The sequence below is a fragment of the Saccostrea echinata genome, unplaced genomic scaffold (genome assembly GCF_033153115.1).
Source record: "Saccostrea echinata isolate AGI-Se365-2 ecotype Australia unplaced genomic scaffold, CSIRO_AGI_Sech_v1 ptg000037l, whole genome shotgun sequence".
In the NCBI taxonomy this organism is placed as follows: domain Eukaryota; kingdom Metazoa; phylum Mollusca; class Bivalvia; order Ostreida; family Ostreidae; genus Saccostrea; species Saccostrea echinata.
Window position 1 is genome coordinate 2,372,250 of NW_026889786.1, and position 20,851 is coordinate 2,393,100.

The 20,851-nt window shown below is 33.4% G+C and overlaps 2 protein-coding genes across 3 annotated transcripts in view; both read left to right on the forward strand.

The window, feature by feature from the left end:
- LOC133200186 (receptor-type tyrosine-protein phosphatase kappa-like) overlaps positions 1–20,851 on the forward strand; it is an 86,398-nt gene that overhangs the window by 39,268 nt on the left and 26,279 nt on the right. The gene's annotated exons all lie outside the window — the stretch shown is intronic.
- The window catches only part of LOC133200188 (von Willebrand factor D and EGF domain-containing protein-like), a 32,497-nt gene that overhangs the window by 3,310 nt on the left and 8,336 nt on the right, over positions 1–20,851 (forward strand). Inside the window, exons 2-9 of one of the 2 annotated variants that reach the window (XM_061335987.1) lie at positions 3,755–3,841; positions 5,117–5,199; positions 10,117–10,212; positions 10,320–10,412; positions 11,301–11,399; positions 12,986–13,081; positions 14,997–15,095; positions 16,693–16,788. In XM_061335987.1, coding sequence (XP_061191971.1) covers positions 3,755–3,841; positions 5,117–5,199; positions 10,117–10,212; positions 10,320–10,412; positions 11,301–11,399; positions 12,986–13,081; positions 14,997–15,095; positions 16,693–16,788 — 749 coding nt within the window. The remainder of the gene's footprint in view (positions 1–3,754; positions 3,842–5,116; positions 5,200–10,116; positions 10,213–10,319; positions 10,413–11,300; positions 11,400–12,985; positions 13,082–14,996; positions 15,096–16,692; positions 16,789–20,851) is intronic. The other variant, XM_061335988.1, reaches the window with a different exon arrangement.

The following is a 20,851-nucleotide window of genomic DNA, read 5'->3' on the forward strand; positions in this document are numbered from 1 at the left end:
TTCCGTTGTGTGTTTTTTTCCTCATTGGTTGCTCACATTGCTATTTATACAACACCTGTTGTGTGTTAGCTTGGTTTAGTGGTTGCTCACAAGTATACGCAACATGGGAAGCATGATGAATTGTGGCGGGTAGCAACAAGCCAGAACAAATCTGGAATTTACAATCTCTTATCGAATCCAAAGCGCGTCTAAACCCCCTTTCCGAGTAGGAACCAGCAGTGACCAAAAAACCCCGCAAAATTCTCCAAAGCCTCAGGATACCAGTTAACTTGAAATGTGATAGTTTAGCATTTCACTTTCAAGGTTACAATCAGATCTATAAGGATTTTTTAGTTTCTAGCTTTACCAATGGCTTTTGTATTGGCGCCGCACCCTCTGCACAGTCTGTTTAAAATGTAGAAGTCAGAAAAGTGCTATTGACTACTGTGAAATTTTCTGTGATAAAATTAACAGGGAGATAAAATTTAAAAGATATAAAAGTCCTTATAATCTACCCCCGTTTCCGAAATTTGTCTGTTTGCCCCTAGGTTTGCTTTCTAAAAAGGAGAAAGGGAAGTATCATGATTTGTCTTATCCTAAATTAAAGGGGAATCCATTAATGATTCAATTCTCGGAGAATTTTGTTCCCTTTCTTATGGAAATATAGAGACATGGTTTTAATTCTCTTATGGCAAATGTTATGTCTCTTATGACATCAAGGATGCCTTTGAATCACTTCCTTTTCACCTGACGAATATCATTTATATGGGAAGGTAAATATTACTATGACACACGTTCACCTATGGGTTGCTCACCTTCACATCAGTTGTTTGAAAAATTCTCATCAGCCCGTCTTTGGGTTTTATCATATAACTTTAGGATGCATTAGTATTGCCAATATTACAATTGTTTTAATACATTTTGAAAAAAAAAGTATAGAAATCGCAAAATAATGATAATTTTGATTAATTTGTTGTAAATTACGAAGAGATATTTACATCCACTGAATAATTTCTCCTTTATTTCTAAAGAAAACCATTGCCGTTTGTCAGTTCATAAACAACACTAGGCATATCACCTGTACAGATTTCTTGATCAGTGGCTCTTCCATCAATTAAACGTACAATGACGTACATATCAATAATACAATAATTCAATCTTTTTAATCCTACATTAAATGATTATTTATACAGATATAAATATAAACAATAAAATGTCTTTCTTCGGTTGTTAGTACGGGAATTAACGTCGCAGCTATTGCAGAAAAAATTTACATAACCCGCGTAAGCGGGTTATGTATTTTTTCTGCAACAGCTGCGACATTAATTCCCGTACTAACAACCAAAGGAAGCATTTTATTGTTTAAATAAATAAACAGATTTTTTAGGAATGTGTCATCAGACCTTAGGCCACGGCGAGCCTGCATAGCCGACCGCTTCACGTTAAAACATTGGTGCAGTGCAGTAACGCTGGTGTTCTGTGCCCTGCGTCAGGAAGCCTTAAAGCTAGGACTTTATGTCCATTAATGGACTTCGTATCCGAGAACGACAGGGCGTTGTCGTAACTGTTGAGGTTTAAGACCTGCTTCAGAAAGCTTTATGGCTAGGACATTGTGTCCATGTAAGGACTTCTGTGGACGGCATTAGTTGCCGTTACAGAAGAGGCCTAGACACTCAGAGAGGTACCATACTAAGCTTCGGGAATGAAGCTTCCCTGTGCGGGGTGAAATGTAGCGGACAATGTATAGGGAACTTATACTGCCTCGCTGGAAAGCTAGCTTTTCAAGTGATGCCGTAGAGTCTCCCTCTATTACAGGCAAGCTACGACGAGTCTGTATAGCCGCTTAACAATACAATATTCACTCTAAATGTGTGAGTAATTTTCACGGTGATAAACAAAGTTGATGTTTTTGGCGTTCTTACGTTTAAGAAACTTATGAACAGAAAATATAGAGAACTTTACCATAATAATGGATACTAGTAGATTATTTTCTCGGATTTAGTAATAACTTTTACGTTTGATTTTTGTTCACACTTTAAAACTCATTACAGTGAATATGAATTTTGGATTATAGTGATAAAGTAGGTTTGTAACTTACAAATAGTCACCATGATATAATACTAGTACTTTGAAAAACCTGAGGGGATTTGTGGAAATATTACTTACAATATTCACCATATATCATGAATTGAAGATCTGAAATGGTTGTTAGGGTAATATTATTAATAATAGTCACCATTTCATATAACATTTTTAAAGAGTAGCATTCTTTAAAGGAGATTTTAGCTGTGGGTAACCTGGAAGTAATGCCCACCTGGGATCCGTTCGCCTGTCTGTCGGTGAACAAACCAGCAGACTCGTAAAGTGAATTTCATTATTTGTATTTGACATAACTGGGCTTTTGCGAGAGAAGAAAATAGCTATTTGACTATCAGTCATATACCTTTTTTCTCTTTTATGCTAACACCTAAACATGTTCTGTACAAAATGGACTCCTGTCACTCTCCACTGACTCCTGTCACTTTCCACTGATTCCTGTCACTCTCCATTTACTCTGTCACTTTGCACTTACTCTGTCACTTTGCACTATTTCCTGTCACTCTTTACTAACTCCTGTCACTCTCCACTGACTCCTGTCACTCTCCATTGACTCCTGTCACTCTCCACTGATTCCTGTCACTCTCCACTGACTCCTGTCACTGTCGTCACTCTCCACTGATTCCTGGCACTCTCCAGTGTTTCCTGGCACTCTACATTGATTTCTGCATCTTTCTGCTGATGATGTTCCTGTCTATTCCGTCTGCTTTATTTCTGATTTGATGGTTTCCTTTCATGCATGTGCCAACTGGTCTCTTATATTTCCTTTTCTCTTGTGTTTCCTTCTCCAGGGTGTCCATTTCATTAACTTTTTGTAGACTTTTCACGAAATTTAGCAAATTAACAAAGTACTTTTTTGCCAATATATATTATAACAAAGGAAGAAACATATTGTTAATTTACAGTTATTGAGACAATATATTAGAGAGAGGGGGGTCTGAATTTGTTATGTTTTTCGTAAATAGTTCAATAATTAAGAAATGAATTTAATTTTTGAAGATTCATGAGGACATGAACTACGACGCTTCACGCCGGCATATTTCATGAAGCGCGTTAGCGCTTCATGATAAATATGCCGGCGTGAAGCGTTGTAGTTCATGTGCCTCATGAATTTTCAAAAATTAAATTCATTTCTTATATTTACATTATTTTTCTGATTAAGTGCCACAATTCAACTGTCATTTTTAACGCAAAACAGTTTGCACTATAGTTTTGACGTCAAGTACGGTATTATGAAGTAACAATGGAGATATTCATGCTCATCCATTGTAGTTCATGAGAAAATGAACAATACTCTAATTTGCAAAGAATCTTAAGGAAACATATTTAGAAATGTAAATATTAGAAGATATATGACATTTGCATGCTTGCTTCTACATGAAATGGAAGAATTATTTTCCGAAGCTTTGGCATTTCTTCAAAAAAAAAAATCCCATTTCTGATCTTTAATGACATTACTTGTGTTTTATTGTTACGCTTTTCATTTTTTTCATTGTGTTAGATACACAATACACAAATATACACTCCACAATACACACTTTGATAAGTTGGATATGTTAAACTCGAATGTTGTTAGCATTGGAAAAGCCCAGCAAATCAACCCAATACACATTGTATATTAGATCCAACTCTCTTCTATTGAAAGTATAACTCTAACTGCAAGCTTTCTATTTTTTAGTATTATTTGGACCAGCCCTTGTAAAACCACCACTAGGAGAGTTATACCATATCAGGTTAAGGAGTGCACACAATGGTTTATATGGTGGTAAGTGAGATTAGATTGATGTCTTATACGACATATATATACCTCGTATAAATTTAAATCAATATTTGAACATATTCCTAGTAAAATACTACTTACAGGTAAGTGTAAAATACGAAAAGGTCAACTGAAGGGATCCTTGTTTTTCTTTGGTGGATCAAGTTACATGTATGTCTGAAAAAATAACTTTGAAACAAGTATACGTGGTATGTTATAAAGAACATAACACACTCGAAAGTACAACACCAATTATTTCTTTTTTGAACAAGATACAGAACAAACCTCCTATTTAAAAAAAAAACTGTTCTGTTATATATTTATTTAGTTTGTAGTTATACAGAAGTCTTAATTTAACGATGAAAATTCATACTAGAATGCCGTTCCAAAACCCTCCAAAGCACTCATTATTCGATTTAAAAGGGCCCTCATGATACATATTATTGTATACTTCTATAAGTACAGAGTATGAACACTTACAAAAAAGGCCAGCACATGATAATTGTTTCAAAAAAATTCTCTTAAGGGAAAAAAATACTAAATCATTACAAGATTTTAAAAGATTGCCGAAAAACCGAGTTAGAACTCACCTTCTCCTACATTATTAAAAAAAATTGGAATACTGTATCTCAGGCATTGCAAAAACCTTTCAGAGTAATGTTTTTAAGTTATTTAAGAAGAAAGATATCATTGTTAAACATTAATTGGGATATGTTACTGACTTCTATCAAATTCCACTGATTCCTGTCACACTTCACTGATTCCTGTCGATCTCCACTGATGCCTGTCACTCTCCACTGCGTCCTGTCACACTCCGCTAATGCCTGTCATTCTCACTAATTTCTCTCACTTTCTGCTACTCTCCACTGATGCCTGTCACTCTCCACTGCCTCCTGTCACTCTCCACTGATGCCTGTCACACTCCACTGACTCCTGTCACTCTCCACTGATGCCTGTCACTCTCCACTGATGTCTTTCACACTCCACTGACTCCTGTCACTCTCCACTGATGCCTGTCAATTTCCACTGTTTGGTCACGTTTGTCATCCGACTTAACAATGAATTTGTTCATATGGCGAACCTGTTTTTACACAGGCTTAAGTAGTGTTACATAATGCATAACATTTGCAAATGTAAATAGAATTTTCAAAAATACAAGTAAATTTTCTTCTTGCGATTGCGACTAAACCAGTATTTGAAAACAGAAGAAAATTCTGCATAACACAGAGTTTTATCCGTATTTTTTAAAACCCTTTGTTCATAAAGACATGTTTCATGCAGTACCTACTATGCCCAGGTGACGCGATACAGGGTAACCTACACAGAGACTTGTTGCCCTGGATACGGAGGGAGTAACTGTCAACGTAAGTATAGTAATTATAGATAGGAAACCTCATTTTATTTAGATGTTCAGCTTAACTTGTAACTTTTAGCAGAGATTCTTTTTTCTCTATTCAGATTGCAGCTATAAAGATCTTTTTCCCCAAGGATTTTTTGTTTGTTTGTTAAAATACTGTAAATGCACTATTTTCCACGGGGTCAAAATTCCTCGGAATCAATTTAAATCTGTTCAATCCGCTGGTAGAAAAGTAAGCGGATTTCTTAGATTACCTTACCGGGTATATGTCTTAAATCTTCTTTAAGTACGCTGGGACAAATTTCTGATTTTTGGTATGTGAGTGTATCTTGATGAGTTACAGATCAAGTTTGCATTTCGTTCCGCTTCAATGATTTTCGACGGAATTACGACCATTTCAATTTTTCAGGTTTTCCGCAAATTTTTTCTAAACGCTTGCAGATATTGAGCTGATTTTTGGTATGTGTCTTTACCTTGATGAGTTATAGATCAAGTTTGCATTTCGTTCCGCTTCATTGATTTTTGACGGAATTATGGCATGTTCAATTCTTAACGGGAACCAGATTACACTTGCCGGTAGAGGACTAGTATTGCTAATGCAATACTCTCAGAATGCTTGTTTTCTTCTAAATCCTTTGATCATAAGGACATTTTGTAAATAAGCTTCAATGTTGTCTCTTGAGAGATATTTTTTCTAAGGTTCTACGATGTTATATGGCATATTGATGATGTAAGCCTTACCAAACAAGTAACTGATGTGTAGTAATTTCTACAGAACTGTAAAAGAACGAAATCTAATAACTTAATTGTTGCTTCTAGTTGTCTTAGGTCAAGCAATGGACTTTCATATAGGTTCACGCTAAAAGAATACATATACATACAGTAAGCAAAAAAGCGAGGCAGTTTTATTATCATAAATAAAATTTATTGATTCAAAAAAAGTGATTACAAATGTACATATATTCAGGATAGAATCTTAAAAAACTTAAAAAGTAAAACATGATGGACTTGAATTTGCGCCAAATATTGTTTTCCCGGTGTCCTATAACTTCCATGGCGTGAGCCAATACAATCACGTGACTTCACGATAAAACAATGTGAAGTACATGAATTTACAATTAGACTTCACGTAGACAACAGACCACTTTGAATACTTCCATGGTTCTTAAGATTAAGTAGAAATTCACTACTTACGCGATGTTTAGATACAACAATTTGACAAGAGTTTGTCTTGTCACTTGTCCAAAACAATAGATCTCTTGTTCGCATCCAAACTCCCGATATACACCAGCCTAGCTGCAAAAACTTCTTGATAGTATAAAATCAGAAAAATGTCAACTTTAAAAAAGACACTACTTTTTAAATAAAACTTCTGAGCTCTGTAATTAGAAGATATTTTGAAGTCTAGGCAACATATTAAGTAAAACGTATAAATCATTGCCGTAGGAACCGGGGGGCATGGGGGGCCGTCCCCCCCCCCCCAATAATTTTGCCAATACATGTATATAGAATACTATAGAAAACTTAGCTACAATATGCTTGTGCCCCCTCAATAAAGACGGCTGTGATGACCTTTTTTTTATTTTGCTTGTCAAGGAATTTTGGTAGTTGATAGTGCCCCTCCGAACTGATAATGTTTGGCTGTGCCCCCCCCCCTCCCCCAACTGAAATTGCTTCCTACGGGCCTGTAAATAAAGAATTTTTTTTTGGTTTTGGTTTTGTTTTATTTGTTTTTTTAACCAGTAATTCTTTCAATTTTATAAGTTTTTATCTCATTAAAATATTAAGTACTTAACGCTATTTTATACTTTTATAGTGCTTAATGCTTGTTTATGACAATACATGTATGCGTAGATTTTTTATTTTACACTAGACAAAATTGCTAAACACCAAGTCACACTGTCACGATTTTAGATCACGTTAAGCAACGGTTTGGAGATCTGTGAATATTCTTGGATGTCCGCAGTCAGTCCGTTGTTTTTATTGTAATAAACCTTAATAAATCGAAACAATCCTGAATGATCCGTAAATCGCTACGACAGTTTTAAAATGTTCAAAACAGTCGTAGAATAACGGGATGCTACTTTGTTTCTGACACATCGTAATCGGCTCGTACTGTAATCCTAAATCCTAATATTACCGTGTAACCACCGTATAAACTTTTGTGGAGATTGGGGGACATTCCTAACAAATAGCTCTTCGCTTGCTTGAGGAGAACGACGGCTGTAGTAGGGTAAATGTACGGTTGTAAATGACGATCCCGTTACAAACCGTAACCCAAGTCCGTTGTGACTCGGTTGAAGAAGGATAACGTCAAGGAAGTAATACGAATAATGACGATGTACCAATATTTCCACAGGCTGCACAACGTTGTTTTTTTTTACGGATAGCAACTATGTTTTTACGGTAACACACGGGTGGGGTACGATATTTTACATTTTTTTGGAACTGAATAATTCACGTGTTTCACCAAATCTTGCAGAATTACAAAATCCTGTCTCAGAGCAGTTCTTCATGGATTTGATACTTAACCATCAGTACAGATTTCGATTTCTGAATCTACAACTGCAGTTGAACAGGCAGCAAGCACAAAGCAACACCGTCTTGGCACATGTTTTTCTAAACCAGAGGACAGGAGAAAAGTTTGGGTCAGACCATGGTTGCAGGGGCGAGATCTCGTAGGGCACAACACAAGACATATGGGTGAACTCAGCATTGAAGATATTAGAGCCTGTAAGAACTTTTTAAGAATGGAGCCTGCAATGTTCCAGGAGACCCTTTTCAGAATAAAGGATCGAATTAGAAAGAATGAAACTTGGTATAGGAAGGGCTATTCCTCCTGGGTTAAAGCTGGCTATAACCTTGCGATGCCTTGCCTCAGGACATAGCTACCACTCATTCATGTATGCTTTCAGAGTTTCTCACAACACAATCTCCCTTTTTATTCGTTAGGTTTTTGAAGCCATCATCGAGGTGTACGCCGAAGAAGTAATTCCTTGCCCAGTAACCCCCGATGAATGGAAGACCATCGCAGATGGATTTGTATTGGTGCACTTGATAGCAAACGCATAGTTATTAAGTGTCGAAAAAGGTGGTTCTCTCTACTACAAATATAAAGGCTGCTATTCAGTAATCTTACTAGCACTTGTGGATGCGAACTAAAAGTTTGTTTGGGTGGACGTATGAGCTTATGGTTTATCGGGTGATGCTCAGGTTTTTAACAATTCTGATTTCAAAGAGGCAATTGAAAACAATACTATAGGATTTTTAAAAATAAGTGAACGCTAGTATTTTAATTTGAATGAAATTCTATATATAGTTTGTGAACACATCCATTTGTCAATCAAAAGAGTTAATAAATATCTGAATCTTCAATACATATACTGTGTAAATTTACTAAACTTCTAACCAGGGAATTTATTTAAGCAATTATTTTAAAATTCGTGAGGTAGTTGCAAATCAATTACCTGTATATAACATAAATATTATGTTTAATATACATACATGAACCACTGATTGTACGTCTGTTTAAAATAAAAATATACCTCGCTTGTGTACAAATTACGTGTCTTACTTATAGACAAAGTACATTCTGCTTTCAATATAGGACAGAGTAGAATTGAAGCAATTTTGATGTCATTTGTATGTGTGTGTGTGTTCGGCATATATCGTTCCATTTTAATTCATTGTTTTTCTTCGACAAATGAATCACATTTGCTGTGACGTCATTTAACCACAAGCATGTAGCGCTTCTTATTTTGTTTTTAAAACTCAAAGCGTCATATGCAGCATACTTTTTGCCTTGGGTATGAATAATGTATATTGCACTCCCTGTTCCTGTTCAATTTGTCGTTGTATATTTTATTAATCGATTACTCGAGTACAAACAATCGCATACACCCATGAAATAAGAGAGGATAAAGTTTTGGGGTTTTTTTTGTTGTTTTTTTTTTTTTTTTTTATAAATTTTCGAAGTGTGTTAAATTTTATTGGTCCTTGTGAACAGGACCCCCCCCCCCCTCTTCTTACGCACTCTGTACCCCGAGGGATCTTTGAATTCTTTTAATATGAACATATATTTTTCTATGACACATTCACAAAGTATACAATTGAAAAATCCAACATATATATAATCTAAATCTAATAACCTCTTACGAAAAATCTCTCACTGATACTGAAAGAGTGATTGTTTTGATAAAAAGGTTAGATTTATGTTTTATTTTAAATATATTAATTTTTATACTTTGTAAATATGTTATAGAATTTTTTTAAAAAACGAAAAGAGCCCTTAGGAAAGGGGAGGCGTCCCCAACCACCCTTGTGGAAGTATATTACTTTCACAAGGGTGCTTGACCCGTTTCCTTTCCTTACGATCACGTGATTTCCCGATTTCATTGCAATAGGTGCGTGATCTTAGGAAAGTTTTCGTCATTCTTCGCATGTTCTTAAGTACGCCGTGAAAAGTTGTAGGTAGACTGTATCAATGCCTTGGTCGTCCTTGGTATGAACGTTGCATTATACGATTTCAACACGGGACTCCCTGTTTATCTGTGACGGTGTACATGTACGTGTTGAGACAACCGTGTTCCTTAATGAAACCGTCTTGAAACCTTCATAAACTGTTTTGTAATCTTGAAAGAACCGTGTATATTATTTTTCGCGCCAAAAAAAACCCCCTACCAGCATCACGATTGCATACGGTCTTTAAAATCGTGGTGAACCGTTGCCTACTACCGTGACAGAGTGACTGGGGCTTAACGCATCACCGCATAAAAATATTACCTTTTCTGATAGTATTTGGATATTAAACAATTAATCATATATTCAAACTTCATGAAAGGTCAGACACATCAATTTTGGGGGTGTGGGGGATAAAATTTGAATTTATAATTAATAATTAATAATTATAATGGTGTACTTCTAGCTATCTGTAACGGAAATTGTCGAGGACGAGGTACGTGTATTCGTCCCGACACGTGCAGCTGTCAAGGGGGTTATACGGGGAATGCCTGCCAAACACGTAAGATCCAATCAGAAATAAAAAACAAAATCAACTTATGTTTGAAAGATAATCTCAATCAACTAGAGTATATTTATTAATATCTAAGTAATTAACCTTTGTTTTAGCTGTATGTAGTCCTAAGTGTCAACACGGATCCTGTACTCGACCTGGTGTCTGTACATGCTACGGGGGCTACACTGGACAACGCTGTGAAAACCGTAAGCCTCCTGTTCATCTTGATTATCCCGATAAATTGTCATTCGCTATTTAGAACAGCATATATGATAAATACTTTGTAAGCAAAAATGTTTAGTCGTTTTCACAGACATTTCATATTTGAAGGTCATGCAACGTTGAATGAAGTTTATAAAATGATTGCAGTTATTATACAAGAAAGTTGAAGCAAGGCTGATTCAAATATCGGATTTTAATTACAAATTCTCTTGTCAAGGCAGCTCAAGCAGACTGATCAAATATAGATTTTAAAAATGGACAGCACCTTTCTACCAATTCATTTATCTCAGTATTTTAGATAATTAGTTGACAATACATGTATTAATAGTTCAGAAGTGCAGTATATAAGATTGAGATGTCAAACCAATTAGTCCAAATTAATAAACTTGTACCTTTGTAGTAAGGATCAATCAACATTCAACTTAACGATAGATTGTATTTGCCAACAATGCAAGGTCATTGTATCGACCATAGAATTTGCGAAATGTTGACTTTAAACGAGACTGTTGATATCTTTGTATCATCAACTTATTTGTAAATACATGTAGATATGAATTTTCAAAAAAAGCAAGCAAACAAAAAGAAAATCAAGCGACATTGACTCGACCTTGAAAGTACACGTATGCTGAAATTCCAACTCTGAGGACTATACTAAAATTGAATTTTAATGATTATTCGACGTTGTTTTATCGGTGTTGATTCAATGAAAGCATGACCTTGATAATTCAAGGTTGAAACCTCAACTTCAAAACGTTGAAAGTTGATTGAGATAGAGTGTTTTTATATTTTATATGTATATAAAAAATACGACTTTTTTATCCGGTGACAGTAATCTATGAATCAGTATTGTTAATGAATGATTATTATTACAGCCGTATGTAATCCAGCTTGTCTGAATGGAGGTGTCTGCGAGAGTCCCAATACTTGTCGCTGTCCATCACGTCGATACACGGGTCCCAACTGCAATATCCGTAAGTAAATTATACTTGATGTGGAATAGTTTTTATTTGGAAGAAAGTTGTATCACTGAATAGATTCCCTAACTAGATGCATCCTCACAGTGTCAAGGTTTTGTGATTTCGGAACTGCACACAAACCCTTGACACAAGTCGTTATTCAAAAGTTGGGTTTGTGGTTACACATGACGTAATGGGTAATTATAAACTAACCAATGAGAATGAATTTATCAAATCCGTCGTTTTCAAATGGCCCAACTTCGCAGCATATCTTCTGTTACTGTTAGGATGACGATCTTCCAAAAATTAATCCCCGATGTTTCATTCAAAGGTGCTTAGACACAGATTTGAAGTTAATATTTACTCAAATTTTCTGTATGATTTCATGACTTATATGTTGCTATACGAAAATATGATAAAAATCTTATTTTATCTGGAAGTTATTGAAACTTCGAATTTCTGGACGCGTTTGATAGACACATCCTTGCACTTTCACAAATTTTAAATTCATCCTTATTATTTTAGAAAAGTAGCAGTTTTGTTGTTTATTAATGAAAAATATTAAAACTGTAATGCAGAAATTTCAGAGTAGAAATGTAGAAAGCAAAATCCTCTCACCAGTATTGTCAGTCCGTGCTCAGTGGTGTGTGCAGAGTTTAACAATTGAACACACCCGGTGAAACGTAAACATTAAGTAAATAACAACAGAGCCCGCGTCCTGTTTACAAAAACAGTTTACGTTTCACGGGTGTATTCAATTTGTTAAACTTTGTACACAACTACACAACACTGAGCACGGGCTGACAATACTTAAGTGAGTGGGTTTTGCTTTCGGACATTTTTATTCTGAATTTTCTGGATTATGGATGTAATATTATTCATTGATACACAACAAAATTGCTACTTTTCTTAAGTATTAAGGATAATGTTAAAAATTGTGAAAGTGCAAGGATGTGTTAATCAAACGCCTCCCGAAATTCGTAGTTTCAATAATTTCCAGATTAAATAAGTTTTTAATTTAATTTTCGTGCGAAATGCTATAGCAACATATAAGTTGTGATATTATACAGAAAATTTGAGAAAATATAAACTTCAAATCTGTGTCTAAGAACCTTTAACGTAACCAGTCACAAATCCTACACTGTCGACACTTTCCATTTTAAAGACGAGTCATTTGTGTTTACAAAATTTACCTTCAATAAAAGTTATTTTCTGATAGGTTCCAGTCCTAGACCAGGAACAAATGAAATTGTAGCTTTCTAGCCCAACTTTTCAATAGCGACTTATGTCAAGGGTTTGTGTGGAGTTCCGAAATCACAAAACCTTGACATTGTGAGGATGAACTAGATGTAGAAATATTAGTCGACTATTATTATCCAGTAGAACTGTAATTTCAATTTGAAACGTTTAAACAATAATGTCATACAGTGGTACATGTATAGATTAGTTGGTATTGCATAAAAACATAAGCAAAATTGGAGCATTTGTGAAATTAAAGGAGCAGTGATGATATACTCAGTAGTAGAACCTAGTGTATTTTCCAATGTATTACAAAAATATTTTCTTAATAATCCTCTATTAAAAATTTTATTAACTTGTAGCCGTTTGTGACCCCCCATGCTTAAATGGGGGGACTTGTTCAAATTTAAGGAGATGCCAGTGCCCCAGTACCTACACAGGGAGTACATGTCAAACACGTATGTATTTAGTTCATGAAAATTACGTCACATTTTTGATTTAGGAGTTTATCTTACCCGTTTGTTGCATCACAATAATTATAGACACTAGCAATAATGTCAAATAAGATGAGGGAGATAGTGATTTTGTTTTAATTTGCATTTCAAGAAGCGGACTAAAAATGACATTCTTCAGTGAGGAAGGATGACTCATAAAATCATCTCGTTAAAGAATATATAGCCCGTGTTAGATGTCAGAGAATTCCAGGGAAGCCCATTTAGGACCTATCAAAAAATATTTTCAAATTCGATATAACGAATTGTCGAAATTGTAATAATAAATTTAATTCGTTATAACAATTTCTTTGAATTCGTCATAACGATTTTTATCTGTTATAACAAATTTGTTGAATTAGTTATAACGAATTCAAAAATTTCTTATAACGAATTAAATTCGTTTAAACGAATTTTAAAATTTGTTATAACAAATTTAATCGTTATAACAAATTCAAAAATTTGTTGTAACGAATTAAATTCGTTAGATCAAATTCAACAATCGGGGCCTATAAAAAATATGTATGAATTCGATATAACGATTTGTCGAATTCATTTTAACGAATTTAATTCGTTATAACAAATTAGAGAATTCGTTTTAACGAATTTAATTCGTTATAACAAGTTTCAGAATTCGTTATAACGAATTTAATTTGTTATAATGAATTTAATTCGTTATAACGAGTTCAATAAATTTGTTATAACAAATTAAATTCGTTATAACGAATTCAAAGAAAGTGTTATAACGAATTCAATTCGTTATAACAAATTCGACAATTCGTTATATCGAATTCAAAATTTTATTTGATAGGTCCTAAATGGGCTTCCATAGTCTTCCGTAGAATTGCAACAGAAAAATGTAGTGGTGCCATAAAAAACATCGATTTTTAAAAAATCTGAAAGACAAGTCCAAAAAAGATTTTTCAAACTGTAAAACAATAAGTGATATATACGGAAGTCCATTTAAGACCTATCAAAAACTATTTTTGAATTCGATATAAAGAATTGTCGAATTTGTTATAACAAATTTAATTCGTTTAAACATTTTTTTTTTTGAATTCGTTAAAACGATTAAATCTGTTATAACAAATGAGTTGAATTCGTTATCACGAATTTAAAAAAAATGTTATAACGAATTAAGCTCGTTTTAAAATGATTGCAGTTATTATACAAGAAAGTTGAAGCAAGGCTGATTCAAATATCGGATTTTAATTACAAATTCTCTTGTCAAGGCAGCTCAAGCAGACTGATCAAATATAGATTTTAAAAATGGACAGCACCTTTCTACCAATTCATTTACCTCAGTATTTTAGATAATTAGTTGACAATACATGTATTAATAGTTCAGAAGTGCAGTATATAGGATTAAGATGTCAAACCAATTAGTCCAAATTAATAAACTTGTACCTTTGTAGTAAGGATCAATCAACATTTAGCTTAACGATAGATTGTATTTGACCACAAGGTCATTATATCGACCATAAAATTTGCGAAATGTTGACTTTAAACGAGACTGTTGATATCTTTGTATCATCAACTTATTTGTAAATACATGTAGATATGAATTTTCAAAAAAAGCAAACAAACAAAAAGAAAATCAAGCGACATTGACTCGACCTTGAAAGTACATGTATGCTGAAATTCCAACTCTGAGGACTATACTAAAATTGAATTTTAATGATTATTCGACGTTGTTTTATCGGTGTTGATTCAATGAAAGCATGACCTTGATAATTCAAGGTTGAAACCTCAACTTCAAAACGTTGAAAGTTGATTGAGATAGAGTGTTTTTATATTTTATATGTATAGAAAAAATACGACTTTTTTATCCGGTGACCGTAATCTATGAATCAGTATTATTAATGAATGATTATTATTACAGCCGTATGTAATCCAGCTTGTCTGAATGGAGGTGTCTGCGAGAGTCCCAATACTTGTCGCTGTCCATCACGTCGATACACAGGTCCCAACTGCAATATCCGTAAGTAAATTATACTTGATGTGGAATAGTTTTTATTTGGAAGAAAGTTGTATCACTGAATAGATTCCCTAACTAGATGCATTCCCACAATGTCAAGGTTTTGTGATTTCGGAACTGCACACAAACCCTTGACATAAGTCGTTATTCAAAAGTTGGGTTTGTGGTTACACATGACGTAATGGGTAATTATAAACTAACCAATGAGAATGAATTTATCAAATCCGTCGTTTTCAAATGGCCCAACTTCGGAGCATATCTTCTGTTACTGTTAGGATGACGATCTTCCAAAAATTAATCCCCGATGTTTCATTTAAAGGTGCTTAGACACAGATTTGAAGTTAATATTTACTCAAATTTTCTGTATGATCTCATGACTTATATGTTGCTATAGCATTTCCTACGAAAATTTGATAAAAATCTTATTTTATCTGGAAGTTATTGAAACTTCGAATTTCTGGACGCGTTTGATAGACACATCCTTGCACTTTCACAAATTTAAAATTTATCCTTATTACTTTAGAAAAGTAGCAGTTTTGTTGTTTATTAATGAAAAATATTTTACCTATAATGCAGAAATTTCAGAGTAGAAATGTAAGCAAAATCCTCTCACCAGTATTGTCAGTCCGTGCTCTGTGGTGTGTGCAGAGTTTAACAATTGAACACACCCGGTGAAATGTAAACATTAAGTAAATAACAACAGAGCCCGTGTCCTGTTTACAAAAAACAGTTTACGTTTCACGGGTGTATTCAATTTGTTAAACTCTGTACACAACTACACAACACTGAGCACGGGCTGACAATACTTAAGTTAGTGGGTTTTGCTTTCTAACATTTTTATTCTGAATTTTCTGGATTATGGATGTAATATTATTCATTAATACACAACAAAATTGCTACTTTTCTTAAGTATTAAGGATAAAGTTAAAAATTGTGAAAATGCAAGGATGTGTTAATCAAACGCCTCCCGAAATTCGTAGTTTCAATAATTTCCAGATGAAATAAGTTTTTAATTTAATTTTCGTGCGAAATGCTATAGCAACATATAAGTTGTGATATTATACAGAAAATTTGAGAAAATATAAACTTCAAATCTGTGTCTAAGCACCTTTAACGTAACTAGTCACAAATCCTACAATATCGACACTTTCCATTTTAAAGACGAGTCATTTGTGTTTACAAAATTTACCTTCAATAAAAGCTATTTTCTGATTGGTTCCAGTCCTAGACCAGGAACAAATGAAGTAGTAGCTTTCTAGCCATACTTTTCAATAGCGACTTATGTCAAGGGTTTGTGTGGAGTTCCGAAATCACAAAACCTTGACATTGTGAGGATGAACTAGATGTAGAAATATTAGTCGACTATTATTATCCAGTAGAACTGTAATTTCAATTTGAAACGTTTAAACAATAGTGTCATATAGTGGTACACGTATAGATTAGTTGGTATTGCATTAAAACATAAGCAAAATTGGAGCATTTGTGAAATTAAAGGAGCAGTGATGATATACTCAGTAGTAGAACCTAGTGTATTTTCCAGTGTGTTACAAAAATGTTTGCTTAATAATCCTCTATTAAAAATTTTATTATTAACTTGTAGCCGTTTGTGACCCCCCATGCTTAAATGGGGGAACTTGTTCAAATTCAAGGAGATGCCAGTGCCCCAGTACCTACACAGGGAGTACATGTCAAACACGTATGTATTTAGTTCATGAAAATTACGTCACATTTTTGATTTAGGAGTTTATCTTACCCGTTTGTTGCATCACAATAATTATAGACACTAGCAATAATGTCAAATAAGATGAGGGAGATAGTGATTAGCGGACTAAAAATGTCATTCTTCAGTGAGGAAGGATGACTCATAAAATCATCTCATTAAAGAATATATAGCCTGTTTCAGATGCAATTTGGAAGGAGCGTATTATTTTTTGGCAACTTTTCATAAATATTTTTCTCTACTATTCCCCCGCGTGGCGCAGTGGTTAGAGCGTTTGCTCTAGAGTCGCACAGTAAGGGGTTGATCCTTATATCGCGGGTTCGAATCCACTGCGGAATGCGGATAAGACCGTATAAACCGAGGTCCCGTGTCGCAGTAGGTGCTGGCACAAAAAAGACCCCCCACTGCTCAAAGGCCTGAGTGGCGAGTATAGGTCTAAATAGGTCTAAATTTGCAGCCCTCCACCAGCAAGTGGTGGCGTCTCCATTTAAGTGGAAAATTCTCGAGAGGGACGTTAAATAACAAACAGACAAACAAACTCTTAGTTCTCTGACTGGTTCAAACTAGATCATATGTTCTCTGACTGGTTCAAACAAGAGCATATGTGCATACATAAAACAGTGTTTCTATATTAAGTTTCTTCAAATATCAAACTGCACTAAAATTACAGGCAATGAGAATAAATTTCTATGTCTCAGCATATGTCTTTAAATAGTCTCTAAATACCTGCCAAATATCTCATTGATATCATAATTCACAATAAAGTTGCCCCCCCCCCCCTTAAAAAAAATACCAAAAATGATGCTAAAAATGTCAGGAGTGCAACACCTTTTTGTGACATTTTGAAAATTCAATATTTTTTGAAGATCTGTGAAATAAATAATAATGGTTGCGGGTGGAAATAAAGACTTTCCTGATAATATTCAAAGTATTGAGCTTTAATGTAAACTTTAGCAACTTTTGTTTGACCTAGTTGTGGTCATGGCTGATTTTGAATAAAATGTTATATCATGTCAGAATTGTACGGAAGCCCATTTAGGACCTATACAAAAATATTTTTGAATTCGATATAACGAATAGTCAAAATTGTTATAACGAATTTAATTCGTTATAGCTATTTCTTTGAATTCGTTTTAACGAATTCAATCTATTATAACAAATTTGTTGAATTCGTTATAACGTATTCAAAATTTTTTTTATAACGAATTAAATTCGTTAAAACGAATTCTAAAATTCGTAATAACAAATTAAATTCATTTAAACAAATTCTAAAATTTGTTCAAACGAATTAAATTCGTTTATTCAAATTCAACAAAAAGGGCCTGTAGAAAATTTATATGAATCCGATATAATGATTTGTCGAACTCGTTTAAACGAATCTAATTCGTTATAATAAATATAAAGAATTCGTTTCTACGAATTTAATTCGTTATTACAAGTTTAAGAATTCGTTATAACGAATTAAATTCGTTATAACAAATCTTTGAATTCGTTATAATGAATTTAACAAATTTGTTATAACAGATAAAATTCGTTATGACGAATTCAACGCTTCTACGGAAGCCCATTTAGGTCCTATCAAAAAATATTTTCAAATTCGATATAACGAATTGTAGAATTTGTTATAACAAATTTAATTCGTTATAACAATTTCTTTGAATTCGTTAATAACAAATTTAATCTGTTATAACAAATTCTTTGTATTAGTTATAACGAATTCAAAAATTTGTTATAACGAATTAAATTCGTTTAAACAAATTCTAAAATTTGTTATAATGAATCAAATTCAGCAATCGGGGCCTATAGAAGAAATATGTATGAATTCGATATAACGATTTGTCGAATTCATTTTAACGAATTTAAGTCGTTATAACAAATTAGAGAATTCGTTTTAACGTATTTAATTCGTTATATCAAATTTCAGAATTCGTTATAACGAATTTAATTCGTTATAACAAATTTTTGAATTCGTTATAACGAGTTGAATAAATTTGTTATAACGAATTCAAAGAAACTGTTATAACGAATTAAATTCGTTATAACAAATTCGACAATTCGTTATATCGAATTCAAAAATATTTTTTGATAGGTCCTAAATGGGCTTCCGTAGGCTTCCGTAGAACTGCAACAGAAAAATGTAGTGGTGCCATAAAAAACATCGATTTTTAAAAAATCTTAAAAACAAGTCCAAAAGATTTTTCAAACTGTAAAACAATAAGTGATATATACGGAAGTCCATTTAAGACCTATCAAAAACTATTTTTGAATTCGATATAAAGAATTGTCGAATTTGTTATAACAAATTTAATTCGTTTAAACATTTTTTTTTTGAATTCGTTAAAACGATTAAATCTGTTATAACAAATGAGTTGAATTCGTTATCACGAATTTAAAAAAAAATGTTATAACGAATTAAGCTCGTTTTAACGAATTCCAAAATTTCTAATAACGAATTAAATTCGTTTAAACGAATTTTACAATTAGTTTTATCGAATTCATATATATTTTTCTATAAACCCTAATTGTCGAATCTGTTTAAACGAATTTAATTCGTGATAACAACTTTTAGAATTCGTTTAAACGAATTTAATCTGTTATAGAAAATTTTTGAATTCGTTATAACGAATTCAACAAATCTGTTATAACAGATTTAATTCCTTATTACGAATTTAAAAAAAAATGATATAACAAATTAGATTTGTTTTAACAAATTCAAAAATTCATTATATCGAAATCAAAAATATTTTTTGATAGGTCCTAAATGGGCGTCTATAGATATACAATTTAAAACTTAAAAATGTTATAAAAATCACAAGCTGCATTAACGAGAGTCAAGTATTGGTGCATACCCAATAATGTCAGGAGTGCAACATTTGATGTTTTGCTCCCCAGCATGAAAAAACTTTTATTAGTATGTGATTCTCTGATTTTTATTTTGGAAAATAAAGACACAAAGAATAAATATTTTAGAATTATTGCTGATTAAATATGAATAAATAAAAAAGAAAAAAAATGATGAGTAGAATGTTTCTGGTTGATCTCAGTTGCTTACAGTGTTTGTCCTGTGAAGGAAAATATTCTATAAAATATATTTTATCTTCTAAACATTATTTTAGCTTGTTTTTGACATAAATGGGGAATATTTCAAGATATAAAGCCAAGTTAAAATACTTTCATGTGTTTTAATTATAAAGTATTGGACTATGAATATTTCACAATTTCGTTAACGCTTGATGTTGCAAACACTTTATGAATTTTTGTAATCTGTGGTATCAATTTTTAGCTCAAATGAGCTTTTCTGGTCAAAAAGTGTCCGACGTCCGTCTGTCGTCCGTCGTCTGTAAACTTTTCACATTTTCGACTTCTTCTCAAGAATCAATTTCAACCAAACTTGCCACAAAGCATCCTTGGCTGAAGGAGATGTAAGTTGTTCACAGGAAGTGCTGCGCCCTCTTTCAAGGGTAGATAATTAAGAAATCGTGAAAATTTGATGGCATCTTTTAAAAATTTCCTTCTCAAGAACCCCTGTGCAAGAAAAGATAAAATTTACGTGAAACCTTCATTACATATTGTAAATTCAAGTTTGTTTATATCATAACTGTATGGGGTAGGGCGGGGCCACAAGAGGAGGTCAATGTTTTACATAGGAATATACAGGAAATGTCGAGGGAAATGTCTTTAAAAATCTTCTTCTGTAGAACAGCAAAGCCATGATTAGTCATATTATAACAGAAGTATCCTCAGGTAGTGTAGATTCAAGTTTGTTCCAATCATGACCCTCTGGAGTAGGGCAGAGCCACAACAGGGGGTCAAAATTTTACATAGGAATATATAGGAAATATCTTTAAAAATATTTTTCTCAAGAACAACTAAGCAATTATTAGTTATATTGATACAGATGTATCCTCAGATAGTGTAAATTCAAGTTTGTTCAAATCATGACCCCCAGGGGTAAGGCGGGGCCAAAACAGTGGGTCAAAGTTTTACACAGGAAAATATAGGTGTAACGGTGAAGGGGCATTTGAGTAAAACGCATTGA